General features: G+C 40.1%; 1 protein-coding gene across 5 annotated transcripts in view; it reads right to left on the bottom strand.

Annotated features, from left to right (window-relative positions):
- Positions 1-4,239: 4,239 nt before the first annotated feature.
- The window catches only part of LOC136747873 (tumor protein p53-inducible protein 11), a 63,342-nt gene continuing 49,831 nt past the window's right edge, over positions 4,240-17,750 (bottom strand). For all 5 annotated transcript variants that reach the window (XM_066701148.1, XM_066701151.1, XM_066701152.1 and 2 more), the window contains 5 exons: positions 12,880-12,938; positions 12,335-12,383; positions 8,500-8,596; positions 6,103-6,204; positions 4,240-5,195 (listed from right to left, as the gene is read on the bottom strand). In XM_066701148.1, coding sequence (XP_066557245.1) covers positions 5,062-5,195; positions 6,103-6,204; positions 8,500-8,596; positions 12,335-12,383; positions 12,880-12,938 — 441 coding nt within the window. In that variant the 3' untranslated portion in view covers positions 4,240-5,061. The remainder of the gene's footprint in view (positions 5,196-6,102; positions 6,205-8,499; positions 8,597-12,334; positions 12,384-12,879; positions 12,939-17,750) is intronic.

Here is a 17,750-nt window from a genome sequence, read left to right on the forward strand (position 1 = left end):
TCAAGGGCTGAACCAACTCAACAGTGTTTGTGTTTGTGAGAGGGAGAGACCGCAGAGCCAGAGGTCATGCACAGTCCAATTTACACAAACCAGCACGGGCTAAAAGTGCCCCAGAGATAAAGGGTGTGTGGGGCGTCAGAGTTAGACTGAGGTCAGGGTCTGCTCTGTGGTTGTAAGATCCTAAATTAAAGCCTGAAGCAGATATGACCTTGTGGCTGAAGCCTGATCCTCCTGCACACAAGTAACTGTATTGAAGGAAATGGTAAACCTCAGCCAGAATTAAGGAAGTATTCTGTGAAATCATTATCTCATTCTTGTTCTTGAAGAATACTAATGTTCTCTATTATTTCAAGATGAGGAACAGCAATGGTTGCATCAAGATCAACATAAATAAGTACACAAAGAAAAGGGGAATCCCTCAGATATTTCAAATAAGTGCTCAAGTCAGTGTATGTATGTAAATGCCTTTTTGTATCTCGCTTTGAAGCACCCTCATGAGGCCAAACATGATAATGCAAGTCATCGCTGTAACACCAGTCACTCTTAAATGCCGTAAAATTGGATTTTGATGTGCTCACTCAGCCAGCAGGGAAGGGTAGAAAAGATGAGTCAAGACTTGAAAAAGAAACATTTATTTTATGGAATGCATACACAATATTCCATCTGGAGTCTCCAAAAGTAGATGTGTAATCCCCACCTCTACCCCCCCACCCATCCCCAAGCTTACAAAACAAAATGCAAGTGTATAACAACCAGTCTCCTTTCAAGTAAAACATTCAAAACAAAAATAAAAAGTTTGATTGTTACAGCACTTATTTCAGTTTATTCTAAAAGATCAGAAGGTATCAAACAGAATCACTCGACTTGCTTGAGAATAAGGAAGGTACATCTAGTTTCATTCTTGATGGCCCTTGAATTTTCCGATTCACTGTGTAGCAGAAACAATGCATCCCTAGATATCGAACAGTGACTCGGGGAGTGTGCTGTGAGACGTGTGTAAATGCAGGCTCTTACAGTCTTCTAGGCACTATATCAAAGTCAGCCTGTCAAGTCTCCCTTATTTATCATGAGTCTCCCTGATTTTGGACAACCCTTCGTCAGGTTCTCTCCTATATACTCAAGTTCCAAAGAAATTCTCCTCAGTGTCATTGTTGACGGGCAGCTATACACCCTTGCCACATGTGCTCACTAAGTAATGGGGGCTCCCAGTTACAGTCAAGGGCAGGTTTACGAATTCTGAGAAATCACTCTTATTCAGAAAGCTCACTGTTGACGGGGGTCACAATACAGGGAAAGAGGTCTTGCTGAATGGTTTCCTTGCTTTTACCCACAGAAGTAGAAGAATTAGCACAGAAGCAACATTTTCTGTTAGTTTATTTTGGAAAATCACTATTACGGAAAAGTTTCAATTCAACATTTACCTTTTTGTGAACTAACAAAAAAACAAAACAAAACTGCACAGCATTGTGGCAGCAGTATACTGCTCTTATAATGCTGGATGACAAAATTATACTATTCACACACAAGTCTGATATATTGTTGATGCTGAACAAGAGGATATAACAACCATGCATTACTGAAAAACACTTTGAAGGCAATATTGGCAGTAATAAGAGTACTGCTGAGGCAAATAGCTGTAAGTCCCTAAATATTGCAATTACAAGAGCTGTGCATTCTATACAAATAAGGTAAGCAGAGGCAATTTGTGCTTTCCGTTTTCTTTTTGACATTTTTATTAATAAAGATAGCTTCTATTTCTATAACGGCTCAGTGCTCTGTGGTGGTTTCCATCAAGCACCCCACATCCTCTGCCACGCTATATATAATAACCCACGATCCACTGTACAGAGAACCAAACCGAACAGTTGCACTACCCAGAGCGAATTCACTTTTCTGTGCTGTTCGAAGGCGTCGAAGGCAGTTCTCTCTCATCCAGTTTACATATTTCAGACAAGAAAGAGATGCTTTGAAATCTTTGTAATGCGTCATGTCTATCTTGCAGTTTATACTGTGGATGTAAATGGGTTATGTTCTAGAATAGTATGTTACCAGTAGATGGGTCTTCAGTGAGCAACAAAGAACACCTTCACACAGAGCTGATAGGCAAGAGAATCTGCTGTTTAAATTAACAGCGGGTGGAAAAGTGCTACTGAGAAAAGGCGTTTCTGATCCAGCACTTTCCTTAATGCTATTCAAAAATAACTGTTGAAATTTGTTTTTGTTAAATATGGATTCTCTCCCACAGGTATTCAGATACATCCTTGCAGCCCTTTTCTCTGAAACAGGACAGAACACTTTTTGATAATATATATATTAATATATATATATTAATATATATATTGTTTTTTGTGTGTATGTGTCTTTTTAATATATATATATATATATATATATATATATATATATATATTAAAAAGACACATACACACAAAAAACAATTTTCCAGGAAAATACAGAACAGCAAAGCCAACTAATGCCACTAGATAACTCCTAGATTTGTCTGGCTGGCCTGTTAAATTGAATGATTGATGTATGGATTGATGTTTCTTTACCCACATCCAGACACCTTTTCCAGGAGAGAGCTGAATAAGGTTGCCACCTCTTTTCTGAAGTGACACACATGCGATTAATAATTAAAGATAGATAGAGGCTAGTATTTGAGCTCGGTTCTTGGTTCATTCGTATCCAGTTGAATTCCTTCAAAGTGCAGAAAAAAAGCTCAACTCTTCCTGAGAACTAGATTACATGTGATATCATGATTGTTGTTTTTTTATGTCGATGTAGGCAATCTGAGCTCACCTTAAAAATGTTGGCAACAACATTTTCAAGGATATCTTTGGGATTACTGTAAAACAAACCAGCTCAGGAGAGACTGCTACATTTTGGCATTTCAGTTCAGCATTAGTTAAAAACAGCAGGGCAGACACATACACACAAACATCCAAGCACGCATTTCACAATAGCAGTATATTTCTGTAATTTAGTGTTGACACTAGATTGTGGTACAGGTTCTTTTGGTTGCTTTCTTTAACAGCTGCAAACATGTGTTTAAGACAGAGCAGTCTCCCACATTTGTTTCACAAAGCTGGGGTACTGATCCCTAGAGATCCAGTGTTTTCTGGTTTGGCTTTCAGATGAGTTCTTAATGACTGAACTAGGCCATTACTTGCTTAATGCACTGAAGTGTAAGCATGTGGCCCCTCCAGGGCCCGGGATGCAGATCCCATCCATAAATACTTCTGCATGAGAAGATCTCATTGTAGCACACAAACATTTGGTCCTTATTATTAAATGTGCAGGGAAATAACAACATGAACAAGTTATTACTATATGTATACTGTCATAAAAAATGGTTAGTGAAATAACTGCAATACAAATGAGAAACATTGAAAGCTTAAAAGTATTACTAGGCATTGCAGATGATTAAACTATTCTATATTTAGGAAACGCATTCAAGGAAAGACAACTACATTATTATGATGCCACCTGAAAAAGGGTAATTTTTTGCTTTAATATTAAAGCACAGTGAACCCTCTCTCTTTTGGGTCTGTACAAAAAGAACAACGCTCTAAATAACATGATATGTACATTCTAATAAGCAAGTATCAAAAAGTCGTGCGTTTGTGTTTTTCTTCAGATTTAAGGCAAGGCTGAAGTTATACTCCAATTTAAAATTATGCTACATGAATACAGGTGTGCCACATGAGGAATTACACGCAGTGTGAAGTAAAGATAAGTGAAAGGCATCAGCCATGCTCTGTGCTTTAAAGTTTACATACGGTTAGAATAAAACTCAGGCACTTCCCTTACCACAAATACTGCTGTTTCCAAACCATTACAAATTATGATGTGCAAGTTATATAATTGTCTAAAGCATGCACACTACAGGTCTGCATTTTAAAATTCACAATTTGATTTAATCTTTTCTACTTTTTGAATGATTTTGTAGGTTTGCTGTATTTTGAATCTCATTGTTCTAACAAACATAATACAGTCATCACTTTGCACTATGCACACACTACCAAGGGATCACAAAGTCAACAGGTTTGCTACAGTCCACTGTAAAGCTCCCGGGCTGTATTTTGTGAGTCACTGATTAATATTTTCCTTCACTTTTCCTATATATCTAGCTGCATTTAAGATGAGCAATTTGAGTTAAAATTGACCCAGATTTTAAATTCAGAGACTCTCCCATACTTTCACTCAAAATCTAAAATAAATAAATCACTCTTGTTAAAACACTTTTAGATTATGAAAACAGCTGGTTTATCTCTCACTCAGAGGTTATCTGTAACACTGTAATGCAAAAGCAGCTGTCGTGGTCTTTGAAAAATAAATAAAACCAGAAAAGCGCTTAATTTTAATACATAGGAGTGAAAAATACAACATCAACAACAGCAAATTAAAAAAAAAGCAAAGAAAAACTCTTCGATCACCCGTTTGTGAAGCAAGAAGTAGAATGTAGTTTCCTCAAAAACCGTTGTACAATAAATTCAACACTACACTGCATAAAGGACACTATCATTACTAAGTTTACCAGTAAATATAAAATCAATTTAAATCCTGGTCCTCACTACATATGCACTCTTACACAGGGTGTAAACTGAGCCACAGGACCTAGGCTAAGACACTGATTTAATTTAATAACTACTCAAGTCTTCACAGTGGACCTATATAAAAATGCTAACAGTACAGTCCTCTGCAGGAATCGTCTAAACACCAAAGGGTACATTAGTGTTGCACATGCTGCAGGAAACTGTAATGTTTCCACAGTCCAGCAGGTTTGGGGCAGAACTGCCACCGATTACAACCTGAGGGAAGAGCATTCACCATTCACCTGGGTCCAACAGCTCAATTTACAATTGGTAACAGGTCTTCAGTAAAGACTGCCTGTCTGCAGAACCTGACCCTCTTCAGTCCATATGGGGGGTGTGCACAAGGTGTGGGGCCTGAGGAGGGACAGGGAGAAGAGAGGCAGTGTTGTGAAGCTGTACTTTACCAGGGCCCCTCATGTTTGTAATGATAGCTCCCCCCACACACACAAACACTTATACATAGGTCTTCTCAGATCTTCTTGGCCCGGCGGCCCAGGTGGTAGTAGTAAAGGAGGCTGATGGCAACGAAGAGCACCTGACTGAGGAGGAGGAGCACAGCGCCATTGGACATGGAGCCATTCTCTATCAGCGTGATGGCTGTCACTGTAACGACACACACAGCCGCGTTACTGAGGGAGGAACAATCCCGGAAGAGACATGACGATGTTCAGCACTCACACAAGAGGAGACAGGCAGAATGGCAGGCTAGAGCAATGCGTTTCAGATGTGCAGATTACCAGATTACATTTGTCTAACCTCTCTACTGTTCTGTACTCAAATCCAGGTCTGCCCATAAAAACAACTGAGGTGGGGCTCAACATAGAACTCCTGAAGTAAACAAATTATATGAATGATTTGATGTTTTATCTTATGAACAGGAAGCTATTCTGCATTAAGATGGACTGCGTGTTATTTGCTTTAACAGGCATCTTGGGATGATGTAAAAAAACAAAAACATTTTTTGCATCAAAATAAAAATGTGGGAATATGTAGAAACTATATCTTCTTAAAGCCAGGGCTTACTTAAACAAAATGACCAATGCAAACAAAATTATGTGCTGTGAATGTCAGGGGTGTATTTACAGATTCCAGCCACTAGAGAGAGATGTTGGCCCAAAAACTAAAAAAAACACAAAAAACTAAAAAACTGCTCCAATTGACAACAGAAACATCAGAATCTAAAGGTCAGTTTTATAAAGAGGACAGATTAATACCTAAAGCAGGCATTATGCTTAAATAATTTAGCAGTGCATTGGATATGCATACATTTAACGGGAGTTTAACATACTCTACATTAAACTAAAGCTTTCCATCAAATGTATCTTCATTTGCATTGCTTTATTATTATTATTATTTTTTTTATTTCTTGGCAGATGCCCTTATCCAGGGAGACTTACAAAATATAAGTGCAATACATTAATTTGTACAGGAAGCCCAAAAGGGAATTTATGTTTCAGCCTTGACAAGCTTGCCGGAAGTTCAGTCTAGGGAACCTTTATACCATACCTACCTAAGAACTGCATCCCGAAGTAGCAGGTCTCCGTCAGCAGCGTCCACTGAATAATCACCTTCTCGGCTGTGTACAGCCCATTCCACATGACTAGCGAGATGCCTAAAGAGAGGAGGATGCAGGCAAGCATTAAATGAGCTGTTCTACATTTACATCTACATTTGAGCTAATGAAGAGCAAGACATACAAGTCAGGACTTGCATGTGTGGGTATATTATAATTGAACAGCCCCTGCTGGGGTACAAGGCACCATTGCTCACAGAAACTGGAGGGGTGGGGTGGTAGGAGTCAGGTCAGCAGGGGAGAGCACAGCTGTGGAGAGCAGTGGGGAAGGGAAAGGGCGATGGGGGCGCAGAAAGGAAGGAAGGCAGGCATATTTGTTCAGTCTAGATTGGTTGGAAGTAATTGATTTGACAAGGTGGAATCATTGATGCTCCCACTAAACATCAATCCAGGGTTAACTCTTTCTAGGCAGCAGGAGCAGCCTAGCTCGAGTGCTGGGGCAGGGGTTTTACATATTGACTAAGCCAGGGAATCCTCTGGGTGCTGTCACATGAATGTATGTATTTATTTATTTTTAAGCACACTGTTCAAACACAAAAATGCTCTTATTTCCACTGACATTCAAGGTTTCAGACTTGGAATCCCTCCTTGATCAAAAGCTTGATCTGGTGTCTTTGTAGTATGGCAGAATACAGTACTGTCCTGACAGAGCTGGATAATAAAGATATTGCTGACATGTATCCAACTGCATTCAGTATTTTCTTCTCAGGGTCTCCTCCTCCCATGCAATGCTTTCCACGTTGCACAGCCATTTCTTGATAAAGTTGCTCTAGGCCAGATGGCGAGGTGTGCAAGAATGGTTTATAATCCAAGCTTTCCTGTCCCAGCTGGAGGTGATCACAGGTTGCAGGCATTTCTTTCTACTTGGGATCTCCGCATCCTCATGTGAGATGTCCTCTGTGCTTGACTGAGAAGTCTGCTTCACTAATACAGAATCTTTTCTCCTACCAGGTGCCATCTGTATAGTGGATTATCACTTCCTAGAGGTGTGCCCTACCATCTGGTCGGCACGTGCCGAGAAATTATTTCGCCTCACAAAGCCTGATGGGAATCCAAAGCTTTCCTCAAAGCAGCATGGGCTACATAATACGATACAGTACAGTACAGATAGCGAGCAGGATCAGAACCTGTTGGAATTCATTTATTGTTGCATTCATTTATTTTCATTGTCAAGAGTCCAAACACTCGATTAGTTTTGCACTTTAGGGCTATTTGTAATATAATGACGTCCAATAAGAGCAATGGAAGTCAAGGCTTAACTTCTATTTTCATAGAATGCTGTTATAATGGTATTAAAATCCAATCTCCTTTTTCCAGATGTTTCCTTACACATTACAAATAAAACCAATGCTCAGTTAATACTTACCGTTAACCTCCAGAAAAATATGACAAGAAACAATGGCCAGTTGGGTAATACACTGAATTGAATTAAAACATTTATTCCCACCCACCCACGTACAAACACAGACAGACACACAGATCCCTGCTTCAGCCCCACACATCTACAGGGCTCCTCCGACCAAGAACACATGGGCCTCCATTGGTTTATTTTCACATTTTCTTCCCCAGGATCACTGCAGCTCTATGGCTCTACTGAGAATGACCTTTGAACCTAAACATGAGCTGCTATCTTCTCTGATTGGACGACTTTCAATATTGCACTGAATACATCTCACCAGTAGGTGAAACCAGTAGGTACAGTGTAGTGGGGACAACTTATACAAAAATATAGAGGTGATGAAATGGATTGTCCTCTGGCTTGGTGATTATTATTCTAGCAAAGCACTTATGAATGTTGAAGGCCAACTGTGTCGTTTTTGGCATTGAAATACAACCCAAACCATGCGTTAACCTTCTCTGTATTCTGTATTCTATTGCACACCATGTGGGGATTCAAACGTACGGAGGAGACAATGTGTGGAGAATTTAAAGCTGAAGCTCCACCTCAATGCGGAGAAGTCTTCAAAAAGCCACCAGGGTACTATATATCTTTGAAAACATTTCAATTTTTGCCTACATTCCGGTAACTCCATCACGGCTTCTGTTCCGCATTCTTTAATTACTCTTCACAGGCTTCCTTTAGACATACTCATCTTGCCAAATGGTGCACTTGATAGCAGTCTCACGATTCCATCTGACACATTCATCTTTCCGATAAGACTTTTCTATATTCCCTAGTCAAGGGAACCACACTCAAAATAAGAGTCCTACAGAGTACATGTATTGCAGAAAATTCACTGAAACTAGCTTTGTTTACTGTACATGTGAATAACCCAGATAAAAAAAATTAAATAAAATGAATACCACAACAAGGATTTAAACACAAGCCCTTACTCAGGAGTGCCCCCCCGTAGAGTCTAATAGACATCTTCGTGCCAGTCAGCTCCTGGTTGAAGACTGCATCGTACAGCTGGTTGGGGAAGGTGAGAGCCTGCGCAGATGAAGACAAAGAGCCGATTAGAAAAGCTGCGACTGTCACAAAGCATCCCCTCTTCATTAATTTAGAGTGCTTTCCCAGATAGCATTTCCCAGCAGACACCTTCATAAACCCCAACTCCTATCCAGCCGGCGCACCACTGGGACAGAGAGATATCTGATGAACATGTATGGCATAACGACGCCCCTAACACGCTGCTTCAAGTGGAGAAAAATGCTCTTTTCCTGTGTTCTCACTTTCACTACTGAACATCTGCAGAGTCACAAATGACTTTGCAACTTACCAGTATGTTCTTGTTTGCTTTCCACTTCCATAGCCCATTGCAATTAATGAGTATCAACTCTATCCTTTCTCTATCCCTGACCTTTACTAAGTAAGGTTTTCTAATGAGGCCCCATACCCACTCTTCACCCGCTGCTCACTCTCTCACCGATTGATTGGTCTGACATCTGCTATATATCAGTGAGCTATATCTCACCTAGCAGCTGAACAGTAGGGATGGATCGATGAGAGGGCCTTAACAAGACAAACACTGTCAAAAGGTAGTATATAACATAGCAAAAGTATTCAAAATAATAGCTTAATTTTGTTGCACGATTCACACCTGTGATCTCAAGGCTTTGTTCCATTGCTGAACTTGAAATATTATTTTGGGTATACTTTTTGAGTTTTTACTGAATATTCTCTGTAGAAGACTAAGGAGATTGTCTTCCTTTTGACCTGTATGCGTAAGACATTTATTTGAGAGTAGGAATTATACCTACTCTCCATTGAATCGATTTGAGTGCAGAAATATTCCGTCGAACAAACTTAATCATAATGTACTAAATAAGGTCTTACTCATTCATTGATTCGTTCCTTGGTGGCTGAAGCATGGAAGGTCAAAATCAACCCCAGGCATTGTCTTATCCCAGTCTCTTGGAGAGCACAATCCAATCTGGGCCTCTCTAGGAGTAGCTCAAGTCTAGATGCTCATCAAGAGCAAGTCTCACCTACAGCTCAGACTACATTTCTCTTTTAACACCACACAATGCCCGCAGGCTGCTTTAACCAAGAGAGAAACCGATGAACAAGAAATTGATTCCATTCATGGTAAATACAGGAATGACATAAGTGTCAAAGCTGGCAGGACTAAGAGGGGATCTTTCAGAATCTTTCTATAATGTAAGGCAATTTAAAACTTTCAATTTAGAAAATACACCAGTCCAAAAAAAGTTTATGGTGGAGAGGACATATATATTTTTTTACCATTCTGAAATTATCTGAAACCAAATGCAAATCAAGGGCAACTTTAATCAGATCTGTAGAATGTGAAAAGCAGTAATATGTAACACATTATATATATATATATATATATATATACACATATATATACACTCACCTAAAGGATTATTAGGAACACCATACTAATACTGTGTTTGACCCCCTTTCGCCTTCAGAACTGCCTTAATTCTACGTGGCATTGATTCAACAAGGTGCTGAAAGCATTCTTTAGAAATGTTGGCCCATATTGATAGGATAGCATCTTGCAGTTGATGGAGATTTGTGGGATGCACATCCAGGGCACGAAGCTCCCGTTCCACCACATCCCAAAGATGCTCTATTGGCTTGAGATCTGGTGACTGTGGGGGCCAGTTTAGTACAGTGAACTCATTGTCATGTTCAAGAAACCAATTTGAAATGATTCCACCTTTGTGACATGGTGCATTATCCTGCTGGAAGTAGCCATCAGAGGATGGGTTAGTTAGTTAGTTTTGTCATCAAGTTTTCATTTTTCTCAGAAACTAAAATAAAATAAATCGTGCATGGGGCCACATAGTTGCATGAATGTATATATTCTTTGCTCACTTCAGAACTGTGAGGTCACCACCACATGCTCCCAATTATAAACTGGCCACAAACGCTTACTTGAAATACAACATCCACAGGGAAGACATTACAGAATTGAGATGGAAATGCTTAGAGGCTGAAGAACTTTAAGACTGCTCTGTTACAGTGCAAATGTCATGCATCAGCAGGAAGGTAGGCAGAGTGAAATGGTGGTGATAAAGAGATGGACATGGTCAGAAACAATGCTCAGGTAGGCCGTGGCATTTAAACGATGCCCAATTGGCACTAAGGGGCCTAAAGTGTGCCAAGAAAATATCCCCCACACCACCACCACCAGCCTGCACAGTGGTAACAAGGCATGATGGATCCATGTTCTCATTCTGTTTACGCCAAATTCTGACTCTACCATCTGAATGTCTCAACACAAATCGAGACTCATCAGACCAGGCAACATTTTTCCAGTCTTCAACTTTCCAATTTTGGTGAGCTTGTGCAAATTGTAGCCTCTTTTTCCTATTTGTAGTGGAGATGAGTGGTACCCGGTGGGGTCTTCTGCTGTTGTAGCCCATCCGCCTCAAGGTTGTACGTGTTGTGGCTTCACAAATGCTTTGCTGCATACCTCGGTTGTAACGAGTGGTTATTTCAGTCAAAGTTGCTCTTCTATCAGCTTGAATCAGTCGGCCCATTCTCCTCTGACCTCTAGCATCAACAAGGCATTTTCGCCCACAGGACTGCCGCATACTGGATGTTTTTCCCTTTTCACACCATTCTTTGTAAACCCTAGAAATGGTTGTGCGTGAAAATCCCAGTAACTGAGCTGATTGTGAAATACTCAGACCGGCCCGTCTGGCACCAACAACCATGCCACGCTCAAAATTGCTTAAATCACCTTTCTTTCCCATTCAACATTCAGTTCGGAGTTCAGGAGATTGTCTTGACCAGGACCACACCCCTAAATGCATTGAAGCAACTGCCATGTGATTGGTTGGTTAGATAATTGCATTAATGAGAAATTGAACAGGTGTTCCTAATAATCCTTTAGGTGAGTGTATATATATATATATATATATATATATATATATATATATATATATATGTGAAGAAACAGCACAGGAAAGTACAGAGATAGAGAGTGAGACAAGAGTTTGAGAGGCCCCTCGTGTCTACCTTTCACCTTAGCAACCCTTTCAACTCAAAACTCATACACTGCATCTCCCCCACCTACACCCATCTCTAGTCAGGCATTGATTGGGTCAAACCACTGGCCTAAACAGATTTGCTTATACTTATGGTTGCTTGTGTCAGGTACGAAACTAATGATAGAGCAAGGGAGTGTGCTTTCACTGTAGCAGAGGCTAATTGAGCCTGGATTAGTCTGGAGTGCTTGTTCCTAATTTTCATGCTAAACTTTTTACACTGTGAAACAAAAGAATTTCATTTTCCCATTAAGTCTCACATTTTCCAGGCCAGGCTGGAGCATCTGCAAGGCTGAATACTAAATTCCCCTGTGTGTTTCTGCTGCAGAGAGCTGCACTGCTCTCTGTCTCTTAGTATATATGTTGCACAGTATTTTGTACATTGCTAGTAAACGAAATACACACATGCTTTTGTACAAAATTGAGGGGTTGTAATGACCAATAAAAATGCAGTAGCAATGCAGGAGTATTTTGAATGATTTTAGAAACATTTTGATTGATTTTTAAGTTTGGATTTGAGATGAATGTGATTGGGTGCAGGATGAAATACCCAACGGACCAGAACCAAATGTGCTATGGAAAATCCTTGCAAAAGTGTGGAAAATAGGGGCCGGAGATGCAGTGAAGATAAAGGACTTTACAAGCCTGCATTAGTGTTGATGAAAACACGTTTTGATCACTCCTCCAATTTATATGGGTAACTTACCATCAAAGACACAACTGTGAACATCACTGCTGAAACGAGGAGCCATACCCTGTAATGAAACATATTAGAGTTAGGGCTTCATCCATAGTTCAACTATGGGCGGCCAAAGAGATTAAGCTGATCTGGGCTGATATTAGTTTCCCACTTCTGCAATCAGCTCTGATGTTTGGCTACATATCCTCTCAATAGCAATGATTAGATCCTCACTTGACCAAATGTAAATGACAGAGACAGCTCTTTATCAAAAAGGTATGAAAAGCAGAGCTGTAAAATTCAAAAAGCAGGCTGAAAGAGCAAAGGGCAGGCTTCTGAAATAGAGAGCATCATTGTCAAAACATCTGATTACAGTTTATAATTGATAAGGGACAAAATCAAATAGAACAGTCTTGCAGTTAGTGTCAAAATGGGAAAACGAGAATAAGGCAATGTACCTGGGGAATTCTGTAATTCTTCCATCTTTTCATATTGCTGCCCTACACTATTATATGTGGTTGGTTCTTTAATAACACTGTAAATTACTGCATGGAAAAATAGAGTTCTCTCACCTGATACCCAAAGGCTCCCGTACTGCAAATTTGATTTCATTGCCCAGGACTTGACTGATCTGAAAGACACGTGGAGAAGTGTGAGTACTTATTTATTACAGGTTACTCAAAATGAACAGCACAACAATAAAAACACAACCCCATTCTCACCGCTCAATAGACAATCTCGGTGTAAACACATTTCACAACAAGATTATATTCGGCATATAACATGAATACTAGAGGATGTGGGTTGGCATTCAGTGACTCTTCACACGGTGTTAAGAGAAAGAACCGTCATAAGACAGAAAATATGAAAACAAGATTAATGTGAAATGTTAAAGTATTCTTAGATCTCGATATACAGGAAGCAGACCTCAGATTAATGACCTCTTGAAGCACTGAGTTTTTAATAGGAAACTATATTTAGCAGGCAAATTACATTTTGCAATAAATGAACTACGTCAATCAGCCCAGTTCTTCAGAACTCTACCTATGAAGCTTAGAAGACAACCCTGCACATCTGCATAGTGCCTGTTTTCAGTATTATGCACATTCACATTATAATCTCAGCTGTGTTCTATACCATTTAGGGTCTTCATTAGTTTTGTCATCAAGTTTTCATTTTTCTCAGAAACTAAAATAAAATAAATCGTGCATGGGGCCACATAGTTGCATGAATGTATATATTCTTTGCTCACTTCAAAACTGTGAGGTCACCACCACATGCTCCCAATTATAAACTGGCCACAAACGCTTACTTGAAATACAACATCCACAGGGAAGACATTACAGAATTGAGATGGAAATGCTTAGAGGCTGAAGAACTTTAAGACTGCTCTGTTACAGTGCAAATGTCATGCATCAGCAGGAAGGTAGGCAGAGTGAAATGAGCAAACTTTGTTTTGACAAGTTCTTCCTTCTGAGAATAGAAAATGTTCTTTAAGAAACAAAGAAAATGGTAAATAAATATCTTTCACAAAGCAACCGACAGATCCCATGAGACTGAACTGTGAACAAGAGGATTTGGCCGCAAACAGAACATTGTTATAACTTTGCTCAAGTGTGTTTGTTGGTCAGTGAGTCTATGGCCTAATAGTGCAGTGGAGCACTTTTGCATCAATTGCTTGGAGATTAATTGTACGTAATGTGCAATTTATAAAGGCAGAGTGTGTGTGTGTGTGTGTGCATGAGCGTGTGCGTGTGCGTGAGAAAGAGAGAGCATGGTGGGGGAGGTGTAAAGAGCAAGTCACATCTTCCCTCATGATTGCTACTGAGAAGGAGTAATAACCCTGACAGAAATTGCAGGGATCCCAGTGATAAACAAGAATGCCACTTACTGACAATCAAATGGTTTTCTGTCAATGAAAGCCTTCAGGACCTGAGGGAAGTCAATAAATTTGGGTGAAAGCAGAAGCACAGGGTAGATTGATTGGGGTAGGGTGCTGAGTGAGTAGGCCTATATAACTGCTATTAAGACTTCCACACCAAGAGTAAATGCCTGTCTGAGAGCGGAGAGGTCCTGTACAGTCAGCTGTGTGCATGGAGAACAACAGGAACCACAGCTAATGACAGGGAAACACATTTCTGCAAAGACATTATAATACTTTCAATCATCCCCTCACATCATTTATGCCACAAAAGCACAGCACTGGAGACTGCTATTGCCAAACACCTAGACAATAGACATCTTTATGGTGTTAAATCACAGTGTGGGATAAACACTTAATATGTAACTCAGTCTATTCTATTTAATCACTGGAGGAGAGGAGAGTTGTGAAATGCATTATTTATAAATAAATATAGCAGTCGAAACTGCCATGATGAAGGGCACATTTCCACTTCAATGTTTTCATGTTTTCCTAGTTAGCACCTGCTGTGTATTTGCTTAATGTAGTACACTGCTCTCAGTGAGTGTACCTGGTATAATAATTAGACTTCAAACACCCTAGTCCTTATGCTGCATGGCATGATTTCACAGGGACATGTTCAATTAGATACAGATCAACTGGGGTGACAGTCAAGGAATTTAAAGGCCTGAACAAACCTCTGTGCACCACGATATACAAACATTTCACACTTGTTTGCAAAAAATATATTAAAACTAGGGCTGTGCGATATGACGATATATATCGTATGACGATAGAAAAACGTCTATCGTTTCATATTATGCTATATCGTGGTGTCGCAAATTGCAAACTTTACGGCAGTATTTTTCCTCATTAGGACGCTTTGCGTTCTTCCCGGTTGTTCCACACGTGCTGGATGCAGGTAGAAATGAGCATCAGAAACACAGACGGACATGAGGAGAGAGAAGTGACAATAACCAGCACAACCAAGAGACACTTTAATGCGCAAGCGCACACGGTCCGCCCCGCTCTCGTCGCCGGGCTGAACTCGATCTGCAAGCAGCACCCACGACAATACACGATCGCACCCCCACCCCCGCTAATTTAGACGGATATAATTTGTATAAAAATAATAATAACGTTTGTTTGCATTTTAATAAATTGGAAAGCAATGCAAACACATACAGAAAGTATAATTTTCTTTTAATTAAGATGGTGAAGTGGTTCAACAGTTGTATTATTATTATTATTATTATTATTATTATTATTATAACTATTTTGAATTAACATCGTGCTGTATTTGTAAGTAGAATCGAGACGCGACAGTCGGAGGAGAAATGTCTCTGTCCAGCAGATGTTAATACGTCACTATAAACCCGGCTGTGCTAAATCTCCCTGAATCTGTACCTTTATCAGCGCATGTGTTGCGTGATCACTATTACTTGTGTTACTGTTGTTATGTGACAGTAAATCATAATGTGTATATGTATATATGTGCTCTGAGGAAGATAAGTCAAAACGCGTAAGCATTATGATGTTCACTTTTTCTCTAATAAATCATTTTTGAGACATCGGTGAATATGGACTGTTTTTAGACGGGAGCTGCTGTCCTTCCTTGACCGGATAATTGTTCTATATAAAATCCCTGGGATAAGAACCCCCCATTTAAGATTTATTAAAACTATTGTAATGCCAGCTATTTTTAAACTTTATATACACTCACCTAAAGGATTATTAGGAACACCATACTAATACTGTGTTTGACCCCCTTTCGCCTTCAGAACTGCCTTAATTCTACGTGGCATTGATTCAACAAGGTGCTGAAAGCATTCTTTAGAAATGTTGGCCCATATTGATAGGATAGCATCTTGCAGTTGATGGAGATTTGTGGGATGCACATCCAGGGCACGAAGCTCCCGTTCCACCACATCCCAAAGATGCTCTATTGGGTTGAGATCTGGTGACTGTGGGGGCCAGTTTAGTACAGTGAACTCATTGTCATGTTCAAGAAACCAATTTGAAATGATTCGACCTTTGTGACATGGTGCATTATCCTGCTGGAAGTAGCCATCAGTGGATGGGTACATGGTGGTCATAAAGGGATGGACATGGTCAGAAACAATGCTGAGGTAGGCCGTGGCATATATATATATATATATATATATATATACACACTCACCTAAAGGATTATTAGGAACACCTGTTCAATTTCTCATTAATGAAATTATCTAAACAACCAATCACATGGCAGTTGCTTCAATGCATTTAGGGGTGTGGTCCTGGTCAAGACAATCTCCTGAACTCCAAACTAAATGTCTGAATGGGAAAGAAAGGTGATTTAAGCAATTTTGAGCGTGGCATGGTTGTTGGTGCCAGACGGGCCGGTCTGAGTATTTCACAATCTGCTCAGTTACTGGGATTTTCACGCACAACCATTTCTAGGGTTTACAAAGAATGGTGTGAAAAGGGAAAAACATCCAGTATGCGGCAGTCCTGTGGGCCAAAATGCCTTGTTGATGCTAGAGGTCAGAGGAGAATGGGCCGACTGATTCAAGCTGATAGAAGAGCAACTTTGACTTAAATAACCACTCGTTACAACCGAGGTATGCAGCAAAGCATTTGTGAAGCCACAACACGTACAACCTTGAGGCGGATGGGCTACAACAGCAGAAGACCCCACCGGGTACCACTCATCTCCACTACAAATAGGAAAAAGAGGCTACAATTTGCACAAGCTCACCAAAATTGGACAGTTGAAGACTGGAAAAATGTTGCCTGGTCTGATGAGTCTCGATTTCTGTTGAGACATTCAGATGGTAGAGTCAGAATTTGGCGTAAACAGAATGAGAACATGGATCCATCATGCCTTGTTACCACTGTGCAGACTGGTGGTGGTGGTGTAATGGTGTGGGGGATGTTTTCTTGGCACACTTTAGGCCCCTTAGTGCCAATCGGGCATCGTTTAAATGCCACGGCCTACCTGAGCATTGTTTCTGACCATGTCCATCCCTTTATGACCACCATGTACCCATCCTCTGATGGCTACTTCCAGCAGGATAATGCACCATGTCACAAAGGTCGAATCATTTCAAATTGGTTTCTTGAACATGACAATGAGTTCACTGTACTAAACTGGCCCCCACAGTCACCAGATCTCAACCCAATAGAGCATCTTTGGGATGTGGTGGAACGGGAGCTTCGTGCCCTGGATGTGCATCCCACAAATCTCCATCAACTGCAAGATGCTATCCTATCAATATGGGCCAACATTTCTAAAGAATGCTTTCAGCACCTTGTTGAATCAATGCCACGTAGAATTAAGGCAGTTCTGAAGGCGAAAGGGGGTCAAACACAGTATTAGTATGGTGTTCCTAATAATCCTTTAGGTGAGTGTATATCCCATAACAACATACAACACACGTAATAGTAATCACACAACACTTGCCCTGTAATGTGTTGCATTCTGCATATATTTACCATATCAGCTTGCATGTTGTATTTGTTAGTTTTGCTTATTGAAGGATTAACAAAATACTTGTAGTT

The sequence above is a fragment of the Amia ocellicauda genome, chromosome 4 (genome assembly GCF_036373705.1).
Source record: "Amia ocellicauda isolate fAmiCal2 chromosome 4, fAmiCal2.hap1, whole genome shotgun sequence".
NCBI lineage: Eukaryota > Metazoa > Chordata > Actinopteri > Amiiformes > Amiidae > Amia > Amia ocellicauda.